The sequence below is a fragment of the Schistocerca serialis genome, chromosome 1, assembly GCF_023864345.2.
Source record: "Schistocerca serialis cubense isolate TAMUIC-IGC-003099 chromosome 1, iqSchSeri2.2, whole genome shotgun sequence".
NCBI lineage: Eukaryota > Metazoa > Arthropoda > Insecta > Orthoptera > Acrididae > Schistocerca > Schistocerca serialis.
Window position 1 is genome coordinate 1,150,800,782 of NC_064638.1, and position 17,461 is coordinate 1,150,818,242.

The 17,461-nt window shown below is 42.1% G+C and overlaps 1 protein-coding gene across 1 annotated transcript in view; it reads left to right on the plus strand.

The window, feature by feature from the left end:
- Positions 1-411: 411 nt before the first annotated feature.
- Positions 412-17,461, plus strand: part of LOC126417799 (ran-binding protein 9) — an 87,023-nt gene continuing 69,973 nt past the window's right edge. The window contains exon 1 of the mRNA XM_050085146.1: positions 412-463. Coding sequence (XP_049941103.1) covers positions 445-463 — 19 coding nt within the window. The 5' untranslated portion in view covers positions 412-444. The remainder of the gene's footprint in view (positions 464-17,461) is intronic.

Sequence of the window (17,461 nt, forward strand, 5' to 3'; positions counted from 1 at the left end):
GCCGCGGAGTGCGGCTGAATTATTAATTAGGCAAAAATAATCACCGGCATCGCCGTCCGAGCGGCAGGATCAAAGGGGTCGCGGCGATAGCGGCGCCGCCACGCTTGTTGGCGGCACCCGCCGTAAATGCGTCCTCTGGACGCGTGCAGTGGATAATAGTTAGGAGGTGAACTACTCACGTATCAGTTACGGCATTTGCTGCATGTGCTCCAAGTTTGTCATAACAAATCTTAAAAGATTTTTTTAGCTATTAAAAATTCACGATCAGAAATTTTCAGCGCAACCTACATAGGGTTAGGAATCTGTATGAGGCTAGGAGAAATTATTTTATGCTTTTTAGTCTCATGTAAAGCGTTTTATATTAAAAATCGTTTTTATTTAAGTACTTATTTTTTTTTCTTTTTAGCGTTGCTTCTGTCGGATACCACAGCCCTGTTGCCCCTCATGAGCATCAACAAAATCGGTAAGTATAGTAGAATGTAGTCCAATTAAACCAGGCGGTCCTTAGGAAATAAGATTAGGAAATGAGACAAGTTTTGTTATTTGGGCAGAAAATAATTCAGGAAGGCCAAGGTACAGAGTATATAAAATGTTGTAGTAAGGAAAGCTTTTCTGAAGGAGAAAAATGGTAGGAAGTGTACTCTGAAGGTGTTTGTCTGGAGTGTAGCCCTCTAGAGAAGTGAAATATGAACTGTAAACAGTTTAGGCAAGAAGAGATTAGATTTTGAATATGGTGTTACAGAGGAATGCTAAAGATTAGATGGATAGATCATGTAACAAATGAGGAGGTATTGAATAGATTGGGGGAGAAAAGAAACTTGTGGCACAACCTCAGTCGAAGAAGGGATTGGCTGATAGGGCACATTCTGATAGGGCACATTCTCAGACACCAAGGGATCACCAGTTTAGTATTGGAGGCAAGCGTGGGGGATAAAAATCATTGAGGAAGACCACAAGACGAATACAGTGAGCAGATTCAGAAGCATTTAAGTTGCAGCAGTTATTCAGAGATGAAGAGGCCTACATAGGACAGAGTAGCGTGCACAGATGTATCAGACAAGTCTTCAGACTGGTAACATGGAAGCTCTTGTCACAAAAGAAATAGGGAACGGGGGGTCAGTTAATGGTATGAGAAGTACCCTTCGCCACACACTGTCAGGTGCCTTGCGGAGTACTGATGTAGATGTAGATGAAAAAAAGTTTAAGTTTGACTGGAAATCTGCCTCATCAGCTACTCATTGAGCATAGATTTCGTGTTGACATCGTCGTCTAGCTTCATGTACCTGACTTGTCTCTCTAGCTCCTAATTCAGAGTGTCTCAGTGGATTTGATTACAGATGAGACATACGCGCGTCAGTAGTTTCAGTCACTCTTCTTTTAGCGTGGTAAAGTGTATCACTGGCAACACTAGATATATGGTCTTCAGCTGCTTCATTTGGTCTTGCTTGAGCGTGTCACTGTAGTTCATCGGCAAGCTGAGACATATGTGTGCCCACTGTCTCAATCGATATCACTTGAGTCAGTTACTTCTTCGCATTTGGATGTTTGACAGAGCCGGAGGCTGAGCTGTGGCGCAGCTGGCATTATAGTGATGCTGCGAGCACTAATTAGCCAGCCAGGTGGGCATGGCCCTGTGGTATTCCTGAACCCGGCACGCAGAGGAGCTACTAGCGCTCACAGATGTAGCTATGTCGTCTGGTGGGCGTCATCGACTTCCATGTGTACTGCCTGGAATGCGTTCTGATACTACCTGCACAACAGCATACTCCTGCAGGGCAGCCGAGGTGTCTGGCATTACCAACACTTGTCACCCTCACCACCAACATATAGTAGCTAGGTAGCTAGGTGGATCAGACAGACAACAAAGCCACTGAATAGTGCATTATCATCCAGTTCTGAGGTAAGTTTAAACTTAAAGTATTTGATTAACTGGGAAGTTTATAATTGATTTTAGACAGCTAGACGGACAGACAAGGAAGTGACCGAAACACGTTAAATCGGTATTCATGTACATCAGAGAAACTACTGCAAATATATTAGTACCAATAAAATGGCATTTTAGACTAGTGTTATATAAATTATCAGTGTCACTTGAAGGGTTAAAAGTAAGAGAAATCTTACAACCTCAAATGACAGTATCAGCAGTGTACAGAAATTATCATGTACCATCAGTTGAAGCAATTGGCAGTCAGGGTGTTAAATAAAAAACCTTTAATTTTTTTCAACATTACCCTTGAAAGGAATGGTTGTTGAGTTCAACAAGAAGCGAAAGAAAAAATTGTGGTAATTTCACATTGCAACAAGAACAATTATAAATAAGTACTCATGAATTTTTAGTAGCTGTGACAATACTTGTAAAGTTTATAATGGAAAACAAGGGGCACATATCACAGATAACAGAAAGGAAATGAACTATTCATGCATCAGTTAGTGTGTAGTGTAATAGCAAGGAGGTGAACTAGTCATGCATCAGTCATGTGCTGCATGCATCCCACGATTCTCTTTTTAAATCCTGTGTTTTCATAGTTATTAAAAATTTACAGTCAGAAATTTTCAGAACTCTCTGTATGGGGCTTAGGAATCCCATATGAGTTTAGAAGAAATCATTCTATAACTTTTTATTGCAATATGAAAAGTGGCATATTAAAAATTTATTTTGATTTAAAAAAAATATTTTCAGCTTTTTTGGAGTCTCTATGACATTTTTCAATTGACTTCAAACATTCTCATGAGGCTACATCAGAGACAGGTGTTAACTTTCAGGTTTATTTCAGTATTTTCTCAACTGATAATATCTGAATTACAATGGTAGTATATCTACCTTCTAATAGTATATCAATCTATTTCATTGTTTTTTCCTAAAAAATAAAATAAAGAAACAAGGTTTTTACGTCAATACTTTCATACCTATAGGTTTGCTCATGTATGTACATGTCCTATCTTTTGCAAACATCTTCTCCTCGTTCCCTCCCCCCCCCCCCCTCTCTCTCTCTCTGTGTGTGTGTGTGTGTGTGTGTGCGTGCGTGTGTGTGTGTATGTGTGTGTTTGTTTCCTTGTCACATGCCGAGCGGTTCTAGGCACTTCAGTCTGGAACCGCGCGACCGCTACGGTCGCAGGTTCAAATCCTGCTTCGGGCATAGATGTGTGTGATGTACTTAGGTTAGTTAGGTTTAAGTAGTTCTAAGTTCTAAGGGAGTGATGACCTAAGACGTTAAGTCCCATAGTGCTCAGAGCCATTTGAACCATTTGAACCTTCTCACACACTATGAATTTCCCCCTCCCTCCCTCCCTCTCTCCTTCTCCTCCTTGCCCCTCTGAATATCTCCTCCCCACCTCTCTCTGTTCGTCTCTTCCTATCTCTTCCCACGCTCTCTGTCACCTATGTCCTCCTGCAACCTCTGTCTCTATCTTCCTTCACAGTGTCTCTCTCTCTCTGTCCATACACCCTCTACTCTTTCTGTCCATTTCCTCCTTCCTGCCGTCTTTGTCCACATCCTCCGCCACTACTCTCTGTCAATATCCTTCTGCACACACTCAATGTCTGTCCTCCCTCTCTCTCTATCCATTTCCTCCTCCCCTTCTCTGTCCATCTCGTCCTCCTTCTCTCTCTGCATCCCACCACCTCTATCAGTCCCTCTCCTCCTTCCTTTGTCTCTGCCCATCTCATGAGGCCCCATCTCACTAACCACTTGTGCAGGGCAGCCTAGATGTCAGGTGCTACGAAATCTTTTTCACCCCCACCCTACCGGGACAAACCTACAAGAAAGCGAGTTAATATTACATTATCATCCCTGAGCTACTTCGAGACTCTAGGTCATCAGTTGTGTTCAACAGAGAGACAGACAAGAAAATGAAATAATAAAAGCGTGTTGTATAAGCCGTGTGGGAGATGGTCTCTACCAGAGGACGAGGCCGAGCTGGAGAACACTTGTTAGGACCGCGCACGGCGGACGTCCTAATCTGTTGAGCAGCGGGCCGTTCGTGCGGAGCCGGCCTCGTTAGCAGTCGTCACGGAAGCGGAAGCGCTTCGCCCGCTCGCGTGTCTGCCTGGCCCCAGGCCACCTGCTCCTGTCCCAGAAGCCAGACCGCGCCTGTTGCCTCCCTTCTTGTCTGCCACAGCCACACCACCACCACCACCAACTTAACCCAGTTGTCTCGCGTCCGGCAGTGCGGTGCTGGACTCTGCGGCTATATCGCGCCACTGCCACGGCGCGTAACCCAGTTCTGCAGCGTCCCACGAGCGCTCCGCGTTGCGCTGCGCTGCGAGGCGAGATATGCCGGCCTCACTTCGCCACTCCGGCAGAGTTCTTATCTCGCGTCGCGTCCCCGCGGGACCTGCCCAACTTCCTGCTACACCGTGCAGCCGCCGCCGCAGCGCCAACCTCGGCGACCACGCACGGTCGTTCGTCGAGGACAGCTTAACCGGCCACGGAAGTGCTCTGCCGGGCCAAGTCTGCGACGAAGTGGCAGCGGTAATCTCGTAACAGACACTACTTTGCCAGACCGGTCCAGCGACTTCTCGCGCTCTCGTGTAACTTCTTCCAAGTATTTACCGCCTCACTCGTGAAATACATTGCAGCAGAACGGCATGAGACATTCCACTCGTCTTTGTTTGGATCGGTGCCGGCATTTAGTTAAAGGCTCTGAGACTGAGCAATCCCGAAAGAACTTATCTCTGCTATTGTTGTTGTCTTCAGATGCAGCTCTCCGCGTCTCTTTGACCTGTGCTAGCCTCTTTAGCTCCGAATAACCATTTTGACCTGCATGCTATATTTACTTCTTCGTCTTCCTCTAGGATTCTCATCCCCCACACTTCCCTCCTATGCTAAACTGACGATTCCTTCATTTCTCAGACCGTGACATATCAATCGATGCCTTCTTTTAGTCAAGTTGTGCCACAAATTTATTTTCTCCCCAAATCTGTGCAGTACTTCCTCATCAGTTACGTGATCTACGCACCTAATCTTCAGCAATCTTCTGTAACATCACATTTCAAACCTTCTTATTCTTCAATATTGTACAACGCTTCACTCCAAATACCTTCGGAAAGACTTCCTAACCCTTACATTTCTGTTTCATGTTAACAAATGCTTGAATTGCCATTGCAAGTCTATATTTTATGTCCTCTCTACTTCAGCCATCATCCGCTACTTTCAGTGTCTCATTTCCTAATCTATTTCCTGAGCATCACCTCATTTACTTCGACTACATTCCAGTATCCATTTTTGGCTTTTGTTCATCTTATATCCTCCGTTCAAAACGCTGTCTACTCATTTCAACTGTTCTTCCAAGTCCTTCACTGTCTCTGACAGAATCACGTCATCGCCAAACCACCTCAAAGTTTTTGTTTCTTCTCCGAGAACTTTAATTCCTTTCCTAAATTTTTCTTTGATTCCTTCACCACTTGTTCACTGTACAGGTTGAATAACATCAAGGATAGATTAAAACCATGTCTCACAGCTTTCTCAGCCTTTGTTTGCCTTTCATACCCTTCAAATCCTAAACTAAGAACTGGCTTTTGAACAAGTTGTATACGAGTATAACTTTTCTTTCCCTGTATTTTATCCCTGCGAGATTCAGCATTATTGTCGAAAGCTTTCTCTAAGTCTACAAATGCTATAAACGTAGGTTTGCCTTTCTTAAACCTATCTTATAAGCCATGGGATCAGTATTGGTTCAAACGGCTCTGAGCACTATGGGGCTTAACTTCTGAGGTCATCAGTCCCCTAGAACTTAGAACTACTTAAACCTAACTAACCTAAGGACATCACACACATTCATGCCCGAGGTAGGATTCGAACCTTCGACCGTAGCGGTCGCGCGGTTCCAGACTGTAGCGAGTAGAACCGCTCGTCCACCCCGGCCGGCGGATCAGTATTGCCTCGCATGTTCCTTCATTTCTCCGGACTTTCCCGAGGTCGGCTTCTAGTTGTTTTACCTTTTTTCTGCGTTACTAAACGGATACAACAGTGCGGGTTGCTTAACTAGAGGCTTCCAAGGCAACAAATTCGGTACTGGGGTGCAATTGCCAATTCGCTCGACGGTTGAACTTTCTTGTGTGACAAGGTACTGTCAAATGTGAATCCTTCTTAATTACTAGTAATGCGTAAACAGTTTTTGATCCCACAACCCGATAGATCATGTCTGTGCTTATTTGTCGCTCAGTAGTAACTGTTTCTCCTCTGACGTCATTGTAGCAGTATAGAACCATGGCCTGTGACTGTTACGAATTAGCTTTGCCTAACGTTATAAATTGGTGCAGCGTGGAAATGCGTTTTGCTAGGACCCTGTGTCATTGTGAGGAGCTTCCGAAACTCTGTTAGCACTCCAAGTGAGACGATAAAAATATTCGCCGGAATGTAAATGACTATCGCTGTTACATTGAAAATTACAAAACAATGAAAGGTGTCGTCTCATATGGCTCGTAAATATGCTCCGAATTTTAGAAAACGCAAGTCAGAGGAAACGTCACGTCAAAAGTAATCCAGAAAGCCTAAAAAGTCCAGTGCCGAACGAATGCGAGAGCTATGGCAGCGTCAAAAGTTAAAACGGGGCAAACCGATTACGTATCTGCACCAACGACAGTCCAAACTTGTGACTTATCTGTTGTGTATTTACTGTTCTACTCTATGTAACCATTGAACGGAACAGGTTGATAATTAAATTACATATTAACAGGAAACGCTTCCAATGATTCTATCTCGACGTTTTCACGAAAAGTTCGTAATATAGAACAGAACTGCGCACCACGCATTTTTTTCATACAATTATTGATGGAATTTAAAAATTTAAAATGCTTTCATAATGTGCTTATCAAGAGGTATAATCCTATGTTAAAATTTAACACAAGAAGACAAGTATTGCAGGCAGAAACTGTATGCTTGTCTTCAGGCAGCCTAACTGACAGTAGGCAAATACCGTGACTTTATTCATCCAGTATTTGAGAATGACAGCACTAGGCGGATTCCAACAAACCTTACACATAATTTGAAACCCTTAGGAAACTTCCCTTCATTGGCACCCCTCACAACATCATAAAAGAAAAGAAGTTTATCGCTTACCATATTTTTACTGTTCATGCAATAAAACTACAGCATTAGCCTACGCATGATTTTAATTTATTGGTTAGTACTTACTCTACACAGATCACATTTTGCAGGTTTTATTCAAATAAACCACTAAAAATAGTTGGAAAATTGTTTCGTCGAACTACTCATGATTCAGATTACGTGATAAACAATGCGATGTCAGGAAAAAACTAGCTGTTTTTTTTTTTTTTTTTTTTAACGGAGAGCAAACTATCCAGACTATACTCATTAGGTATTTAATTGTGACAGCAGTCAGCGGCTTTGCAAAAAATTTTGAACATTATTTCAAACATTTTAAGCTTTTTCATTAGATGAATAACGCGAAGATAGTAAAGTTAATTTCGTTAGGTTTCGCGTCTTCAATCATAAGGTCTTTTCACAATTTACGTCAGATATTTAACACATTAACTCTTTCTTAAAGTGATCAGACGTGTGAAGCCGTTTCATACATCGGGGCTCGATAACAATCGAGACAGGAGGGTGGTTACTTTATAAAATACATTTCTCAATAACGTATTACAGAAAGTGGATGAGGGAGGATTTCTAATAATTACTTCTTGACGCAATTTATTATTCTAAAGAGTAAGTGGAAAAACTACCCTACGTATGTGGCAAAACGGACGTATTGCGAATACATCATAGAAAGACCATTTACTGTATGATTCCACGATTGCAGAACGATCTTTGGAAGCAATTACTTCCTCAATGGAGTATGTGTTCGGAGGGATTTGAAGTGGAACGACCACATAAAATTAATCACCAGCAAGGCGGATGCCAGACTGAGACTGAGTGGACGAATTATGAGGAAAGCAGTCGATCAACAAAGTAAGTAGCTTCGAACTCGCTCGTTCGGCCAACACTTGAATATTGCTCGTCAGTACTCGTATGAGATTGGTAACAGGCAGGACTGATAGAGGAGACAAATAAGATCCAAAGAAGAGCAGCAAGTTTCGATACAGGTTCATACTGAAAGCTCGAAAGTACCACGGAGATGCTCAGTCATCTCCCTTGGCAGACACTGCAAGAGAGGCATTCTGCAACACGTCGTTGTCCACTGTTAAAGTTGCGAGAGCGCACGTTCGCAGATGACTCAACCAACATTCCTCCAACGAATATCTCGCCAAAAGATCGTGAAGGTAAAAACTAAGAAAGGGTTGCCAGCAGTGAACCATAAGCTGGTCGAACAGGAAAAGGGGGAATTGAAATGATCCACAAAGTACCCTCCGCCACCCACCCTAGGGTTGCTTGCGGAGTATGGATGTAGATGCAGATTCTGAAAACAGAACGTCAAATCAAACCCCTTTCAGCCGTCTAAATTGTTGTTTTATTGGGCTAGCAGCGTCGGCGGTATACCACCCCATCTTCAGGCCCCCCACCGGTGTTTAGGAGGACTCTCCTCTTTGTTCCATTCAAAATAGGAACCAGCATTCAATGCCTGGTGTCCGTAGGTTTATGAGACAGCCATCACTTCTAGCATCGGCTCCTGTTTTGACTAGACCAAAGGTGTGAATCCTCCTAAACATCGGTCAAAATGGCTCTGAGCACTATGGGACTTAACATCTCTGGTCATCAGTCGCCTAGAACTTAGATCTAATTAAACCTAACCAACCTAAGGACATCCGACACATCCATGCCCGAGGCAGGATTCGAACCTGCGACCGCAGCAGTCGCGCGGCTCCGGACTGAGCGCCTAGAACCGCTAGACCACCGCGGCCGGCAAACATCGGTCAAGGGGCCTATAGATGGTGTAATACAGGGTGATTATAATTAAACTGTTGAATCGCTGTAGAAATAACACCACCGGTCGGAATGACGCAACGGAATATTATCAGAGAAGGGGGAAAACGTATGGCAGAAGAAAAAAATAGTGTGGAAATTGAAAAATAGATGGCGCTGTGTGTGTCAGGATACGTAAATAAAAACACGTGTCATGCGCACGACCCAATGAAGTTGGTATGAACACGCCGGGTACACGGCTTTTCCTCCTTTCGCGTCTACGACGTTCCCCATGACTGTCTCAATGCAGGATCGCTCTCTGCTTGTAATGCTGTATTACAAGAATGATGACTGTGCACACGTCGCCCTGCAGAAGTTCCGGACACTGAAGGGTTTGAAAGAAAAAGACGTTGGTTCGGTGACGGCCGTGGGTCTGGAGAAAATGATTCCGAAATTCGAAAAGACGGGTTCTTTTGGTGTGCAACCTGGTAGAGGGAGGAAACGAATTGATTCGACGTCAGTGGAAGCAGTGACCACAGAAATGTAGGAGGAGACGAGAGGTGGTGTGCAAACGTGTGGTGCATGGAGAATTGCCCGAACATTGGACATACCAGTGAACACGGTGTGTAAAATCCTACGAAACATCCTTCTTTGCTATCCATTCAAAGTTACCCGTGTGCACGAGTATCTTCCTGTTGACCTGCCAGCAAGAGAAACCTTTACCTTAGAATTTCGTGCTCCCATGGAAGTGGACAATAATTGGCCGTGGAAGATTTTGTGGACAGACGAAGCCCACCTCCATCTGACAGGATGGGCAATCCACAGAATTGTCTAATATAGGCAACGGAAAATCCATAAGCAAATCAACCAATACCACTTCATCCTGAAAAGATCACTGTGTGGTGCGGGTTTACGGCATCATTTACCATAGGGCCATATTTTTTCGAACGGACAGTTGCTTCCGGTCCTGCAAACTGTACCGTTAATGGTAAGCGCTATGAGTGTCTTTTGCGTAACCACGTCATTCCAGCCCCCCAACAGCGTGGATGTGGGGATGGGATTATTTTTATGCAAGGTGGCGCACCTCCACACATTGCAAATCCAGTTAAGCAGCTGCTGAAGCGCCGTTTCGGAAATTCTAGAATTATCAGCCGCCATTACCCTACAGCCTGGCCGTCCCGATCATCAGATCTTAAGCCGTGTGACTTCTGGCTGTGGGGCTATCTGAAATGTTGCAAATTTAGCTGCACTGAAGGCACGCATTTCCGCAACACATTCTGAAAGTGACCCCCGAAACACTTCTATCAGTTGTGGAACAAGCTGTTTCTCGATTTCAAATTGTAGCAGAAAACGGTGGACAGCATACTGAACATGTTTTGCGTCAGTCACACGGAAATTAATAATCCGATCTGATTTTGAATGATGATTTTTAGCGATTTTTGGCCTCAGGACAATTAAAAAACGATTTTTCCCATCCGATGTGATATGGCCTTGCCGTAGTTGATGAGCTTAGGTAACTAACAGTACACACCTGTACACCCATGCACACTGAGCAGTACAGTCTGTTTAAGGTCAAACGTGCACCTTAAGCATTGTTGTACGATTCATTTGTCATTTGTAGTCGACCACTATTAACTTACGCTGCTTACATTTTGTAACTATTTATTTTTCTTGTGCCACACTTTTTCCCCCTTCTCCGATAATATTCCGTTGCAATTTGACGTCATTCTGAGCAGTGGTGTTATTTCCACAGCAACTTGAAAGTTTAACTTCAATTATAGTCACCCTGTGTATCGCCGAAACTGGTAGCTCAATGAAATAACAATTTAGACGGCTGAAAATTGTTGGATTTGACATCCTGTACTGAACAGCCGAGGTCCCACAACCGTCTGTAGAAAAATAGACATCAGAGCCTTTCCGAAAATGTGACATACATTTGTTTATGGATCCGTCTTACACAGTGGCGATTATAAAATTTCGACCTGTCGTTCGTCTTCATTAGATTCTCCGTTCTTACAGGAGCACTCTTTAAAAAGTATCCCATGTGTCTTATGTCTATGTTGCACGGAGACTTGTATCTATGTAACTGTCTGTAATTTGGTGCGAAGCTGGAATTTCGTAACATTCAATAGCTATTGATAAATATTTAGATCATAATTATGAGGAACCCAATCTGTAACCGAGACTTTTTTCTTGAAATAATTCCTCTTTAACAGATGTAATGGCCTCTTTTTTTTAAGAATTTTCCGTTTTTTAAAATGTATCTGCCATCCTATTGGTCACTGCAATGAAGCTATGTGTCTAATATTAGACTACCTTAATGAAATGAAATAATTAATACTTAAACAGACATATTTAGAACTGTGCGTGGAAACACACACACACAAACACACACACACACACACACACACACACACACACACACACACACCTGTTTGCACCCGAGTGCAGGTGAGCAGACATCAAGACATCAAATATTGGAAACAACCTCATGCGCACGGAAGCAACTGATTTCTATAAGTGAAATATTACATTCTAAAGAAATGACAAGTTGTATACACACTTCATATGTAATTTGATAAGCGTGGCAGGGTAAAAATTACACAGGGAGACAGAGGATCTACTATGGTAGCCACATTCAGCAGGATGTAGGTTGCAGCAGTCACGCTGGAATGGATTTGCACGAAGTAGATAGACTAGCCTGAGGAGTTGCGTCAAACGAGTTTTCGCACTGAAGACCACAACAACAACAAAACACGTGAAAGATGGACTTATAAAGGCTAGCGATGCTTGCTGTTGCGCTCCGTGGTAATGCAGTGTCAAAATCTGTAAAAGAAAATAAATAAATAAAATATATATATATATATATATATATATATATATATATATATATATATAACAATATTTGCAGACAATGTGTGTGTGTGTGTGTGTGTGTGTGTGTGTGTACATCTTTCGTACATCACAGCTATTGCTGGAAAATGATGTTTTTATTGTTACATTTCGTGAAGGCAATCCTTGAAAATCTCATTATATATAACAGAGAGAGGGGATAGAGGGGTGGAGGATAGGGAGAGAGACAGAAACAAATAAAAATAATAATATATGCCAGGGAAAAAAGGTTCTACAACTTTCTCTCCTCAGGGAACCGCGCATTTAAAATGAATGTATTTAATTTTCTTCCCTCTCCCGAGAGACTCCCTGGCCACATAACAACTAACCGAAATGTCAGTCCCTAGAAACAGACGGCAAAATAATTGTTCGAGTGCTCTGATACCGAAATACTCAGAAGCCATAGTAACTATTTTACAGATAACTGCAGACATTACTTGTAAAAGACAAGGTGACAGATAATGGCGGAGTATTTCAAAATTTAAGCATATAAAAAATGAACAATGTACATAGAGAAAATAGAAAAAACAAATTGCGCCTACGCATAAGGGTTATGCGCAAAGGACACGACAAGTGAACACCGAGATTACAGCAATAATAGTAGTACTAAGGACTATATTGTTAAATATTGCTAAACTGCATCTCGAATGTTCCTTGCCTTTTACGCACTCTGTAACGACGCTAATTTTCAAATTGTTTTCCACCATGCGCAGTTACATCATAGTTGCATGCGTTGAGCTAATTCTGTCGCTCCGCAAACTGGTAAAAAATATTGCATGGATTTACTTCGTGCTATTGATTTTAATGGATCTCGAGGAACATAATAAAATCTATAACGTCGCCTGTTTAAATCAGCGTTAACTTTTAAGTCACCTCTTTACCTACAAAAAATCTGCAGTTACAACAGAGTAATATAAAACATCATTTCATTTTGGCCGTATCGGTTTAAAAAGTTGATTATACTTCAGTGTAAAGGGTACCGCATATAGAATAATAGTGAGACCTTCCTTGAGGACTGCTGGGGTGTTTGGCCTCCACAACGAGTCGGATTGGAGGAAGACATGGAAGCAATTCAGAGGTTGCTAGATCTGTTACCGGTAGCTCAGTTGGGAATCCCTGGAGGGAAGATAACTTTGTTTTCGTGGAGCTCTATTGAGAATATATAGAGAATAGGCATTTGAAGCTGAGTTTAGAATTACTATACTGCCCCCAACGTACATTTTGCATAAGGACCACGAAGGTAGGATAAGAAAAATTAGGGCTCATGCGGAGGTATATGGACAGTTGCATTTCCCTCACTATTTGCAAATGAACAATAAAGGTGGGTACAAGGTACCCTCCGCCACGCACCGTACGATGGCCTGCTGAGCATGTATGTAAATGTAGGTTTAAAAGGATACATGAATTAAGCTATCAGGCATCATCCAACTGTGAACAAATTACATGCGCTTTCCCACAAGGCTCCACCATAGGGCCCTTGCTCTTTCTTGTGTATTTCAATGACCTTTCATCTGAAAGATTACCAGGATGGAGCCTAGCTTTTCCTAGTGTATATCAATGACCTTTCCACTGTAGAATTACCAGATGCTTTGATTTCTTTGCAGATGATAGAAAAAATTTGCAATAAATAACAAATCAATTATAAGCTTAGAAAGATCCGTTAATGAAATTTTTGTGGACATTAATAAATGCTTCTTAGCCAAGTTTTTGTCGGTAAATTTGGAAAAACAGCACTGCATCCAGTTTATGATTTGTAAGAGGTTTCCCGGCTGTATATGCCTAAAAAATGACGTCAAAGAGATAGAAGACGTTTACAGTGTTAAATTCTTCTGGTTACCGCCTGATAATAAATCCAACTGGGAAGAGCCTACCACAAAACTACTCAATCACCTAAACAAATCTCTATTTGCAATGCGAATGTTGCCAGACGTAGGTGAAATAGAAGTAAAGGTAGCATAATATGCTTACTTTCATTCCATAATGTCATACGGGATTATTTTATTGGGGTAACTCATCAAGCCAAGATAAAGTTGTCCTGTTCAAAAATATGTAATAAGAATTATTTGCGCCGGCCGCTGTGACCGAGTGGTTCTAGGCGCTTCAGTCCGGACTCGCGCTGCTGCTACGATTGCAGGTTCGAATTCTGTCTCAGGCATGGATGTGTGTGATGTCCTTAGGTTAGTTAGGTTTAAGTAGTTCTAAGTCTAGAAGACTGTCCCATAGTGCTTAGCGCCATTTGAACCATTTTTTAAAGAATTATTATCTGTTAGGGAACTAGGGATACTGATTACGGCTTGTCAGTTATTTATACCTTGATGAAAGCTGTCATTAAAAATACATTTCTTTTACAAACAGATACCTCACATCATGGAATCAATGTTATAAATCAGGATGATATTCAGAAAGGTAGAAAGTCACTTATGTTGGTGAAGAGAGGTGCCCACTATTAAGGAAAAACCATTCCCACTAACCTTCCAGCACCCGTAAAAAGTGTAACTACTTACGATCTATGGCGACTACTAGTACACTCTGACTTCTGTACAAATTTGGAGCAGTAATGCGACCATTGTAAATAAATGTTATGAAATAATTTTTCTATTTGATGATGCATGGCTACAGTATCCTTAAGGATTACCATATACACCACAGTTTCTGGAGCTTTTACATGTTTTGTGAAAAGTTTGCTATTATCATTTAAATGAAAATAAGTTTTTTTTTTTTTTTTTTTTTTTTTTTTACTTATCCCACATCCATAAGGACCATTTTACTTGATATATGTGGAAGGTGCAATAGCATATTCGTTTTTATTTGTAAATATTTATTGTGCGTTCTTGTTTTTGTGACATTTCCTGCATGGTGGAGGATTTCTTCACCATAGATCTCTGGTAACGAAATGTACATCTGATCTGATCTAATCTTAAAAGTTAAGTTTCGGGTCCTTTGGTATCACACCACGTAAGTGATTACACACCCACATTTTTCTCTTTTTTCACAGTTGCTACGCACAATAAGTGATATCTGCTGCGATTGTTCTTTCTAGATAGTCTGCCACTCAACAACAAAGACTCTCAGGAATTGAAAGACACATAGCTTCTGAAACTACTTTAATTTCTCGATGAGAGTCAGATTTTGTATCAGTACAGCATTTTTAAGTGTTAAATGGAGTGGCTAGATACACAGGGAGCGTAAAATTCTTACGCAAATGTTAAAAATTTATGAATTAAAGTTTAACAGTGCAAGTGATACCGAAATATACCACTTTCAAACAGGCCTCTATGTGGCTGTATTTGTTTGCCAAGAGAGTTCTGGGCATATTCGTACACATTTAGAAGTGTATGTCAAACTTTCACGCCTGAAATTTGTCCAGATTTGGCCTACGATGCCGGCGTCAGTCTGTCGCTGTCTTCTGGAACACGATTATAAATAGGTGTTACGGTATTTTTGGAGACGGAAAACTGACATGGATTCCGCTAATAGCAGTACTGCAAACCTCAGCTCGCTTTGTTCATCGACGAGATCCAAGGAGTTGTAAGAAACGGCGCACAGGTTGATGCCGTACTGGTTTTCTTTGGAAAGACGTTCAGTGCAATTCCGCCAGGACGCCTAGAAAACTACATACGAGGTTACCGACTACGAAGACAGTTTTTTGGTCGTCAGCAAGATTTTCGTGCAACATGTCGTTTTAACGGAAAACATCTGTCAGATTTCAAGTAACTTATGGTGTCGCCAAGTGAGAGTTAGAGATCGGTTATCTTCAACTATATATGCACAGTCATCTTCTCATTTCTGTAAATAATTCGTGTCAATAGTTTGCAGCCATGACTTGTTGAAATGACTGTTTAGTAGCACCCACACCTATCAGCTTTCTTTGGTACTGGAATTAGTATTGGAATATTATACTCGTATTCTTCATTGTTCTTGAAGTCTGAGGGTATTTCGCCTGTCTCACAACACAGAATGGTAAGGTAATGTAATTCATATTCGAAAGAGGTTAATAAAATCCTCGTTCGACAGATTATTGGTTATTTGCCATCAGTCTGAATTCGTTACAAGGTGGGGGTCGACAGAACGGATATAGAAAATTCAAAGACAACCTGCCCCCATCGTGGCAAGTTTGTTTAGCAATTTTGGGAGTGTGCTGGAATTGGTCGTCAACTACAGGAACAGACGCTTCAAGACGGAATGGAGATTACCGTTTAATGTACCATCAATGACTTGGTCATTAGAGACTGAGTATTTGCTCGGCTCGGAGAAAGTTAGGGAGGAAAATGGGGCGCTCAAAGGAATCGTGACTGTTGTTCAAAGGAATCCTCACGGCATATGCCTCCAGAGATTTAGTGAAATCACGGGCAAGCAGCATGAGGATGGCTAGGCATACTGAATTCGAGTGTGCTGTCTGACCACTGCTCGGTATACGCTGCAAGAGAGGCGTTGTGCAACATGCAGGGATTTGGTGCAAAAATTTCGGGACCTTTCATTACACGAAGAGACGGGCAACGTATTACTTACTCCCTCAGACAACAGACGAAACGAACATGACCTTTAGAAATGTAAATGTTCGGCGCTTGTTTTGTCCGAGCCCTCGCTTTGAGACATTGTTTTTAGCTCTGCAGCTGACGCAAGTACTGTGTCACCGCTAAGGACCTTTCCAAGTAGCACATTAGGTCTTTCCCCGTTAAGGTCAACAGCGTGGGGAGATACGCTGCGACAAAATGACCACACATTGTTAGATCCCTTCGCTCCAACTCGCGACAGTGAATGACCGGCAAATAAAGGCACAGCAAGTTGTGTACATCTGTTCATCGACCATTGTTTCTTTCTCAATATCAGTGATTTCATCTCTTTGTGGAGGAACTGTGTCCTCAAATTTACAGCAATGCTCTCAACCTGGATACTGGAAACCTTTGTGTATTTGTCTTCTAATGGGATTCCGGGCAATATGTTGGATTTTCCCGTTGAAACTATCAGTTACCTCACTGGGAAGTCTTTCCCCATCAAGATGCGCTGTTGAACTCTCAATAGTCACAATACCTCTCTTGGGAATTCACGCCTGAATATCCTAGTAGAAGGGAAAGAAAATAATTTCTCCGTACATAGGAGGATAAGTCATTTATTATCCGCAATTTAGTTATATTTTTGTTTGTTTAGATAGTACTGTCGTTTTACGTTGTTGACGCATGGTTTGTTTATTTGTTGTTATATCTTTGCAATTTTCAGCTGCCGTGCTGTTAATCATGGCTGCTCCGCTGTCTATTTGCACCAAGGAAGAGCAACGTTCAGTGATCTTTTTTTGTGGCCGGAAGGCGTATCAGGTGCGGAAATTCATCGAAGACTTTCGACACAGTACTGGAACAGTGTTTTGGCACAACGCAGTGTCTACGATTGGATTGGAAAATTCCGAAATGGACGCACAAGTGTTACGCACGATGAAGGAGCCGGACGACCATTTACCGCCACAAATGAAGAAAACATTGGGCGTTCACGTGAAATGATTCTCTTAGTCAGACGATTAACTATTGACGAAGTGGCACACCGTCTGCAAATTAGTCGCGGTTCTGCCTACGAAATCATCCACAGCAGACTGGAGTTTCATAAAGTTTGTGCAAGATGGGTCCCAAAACAACTCACACAGTTGCATAAACAAACGCGCTTGGACATGTGCAAAAAACATTTGAATCATTATGGTAACGAAGGGGACAACTTCTTGACTGGATGATTACTGGTGACGAAACATGGAGCCATCATTACGAGCCGGAGAGTAAACG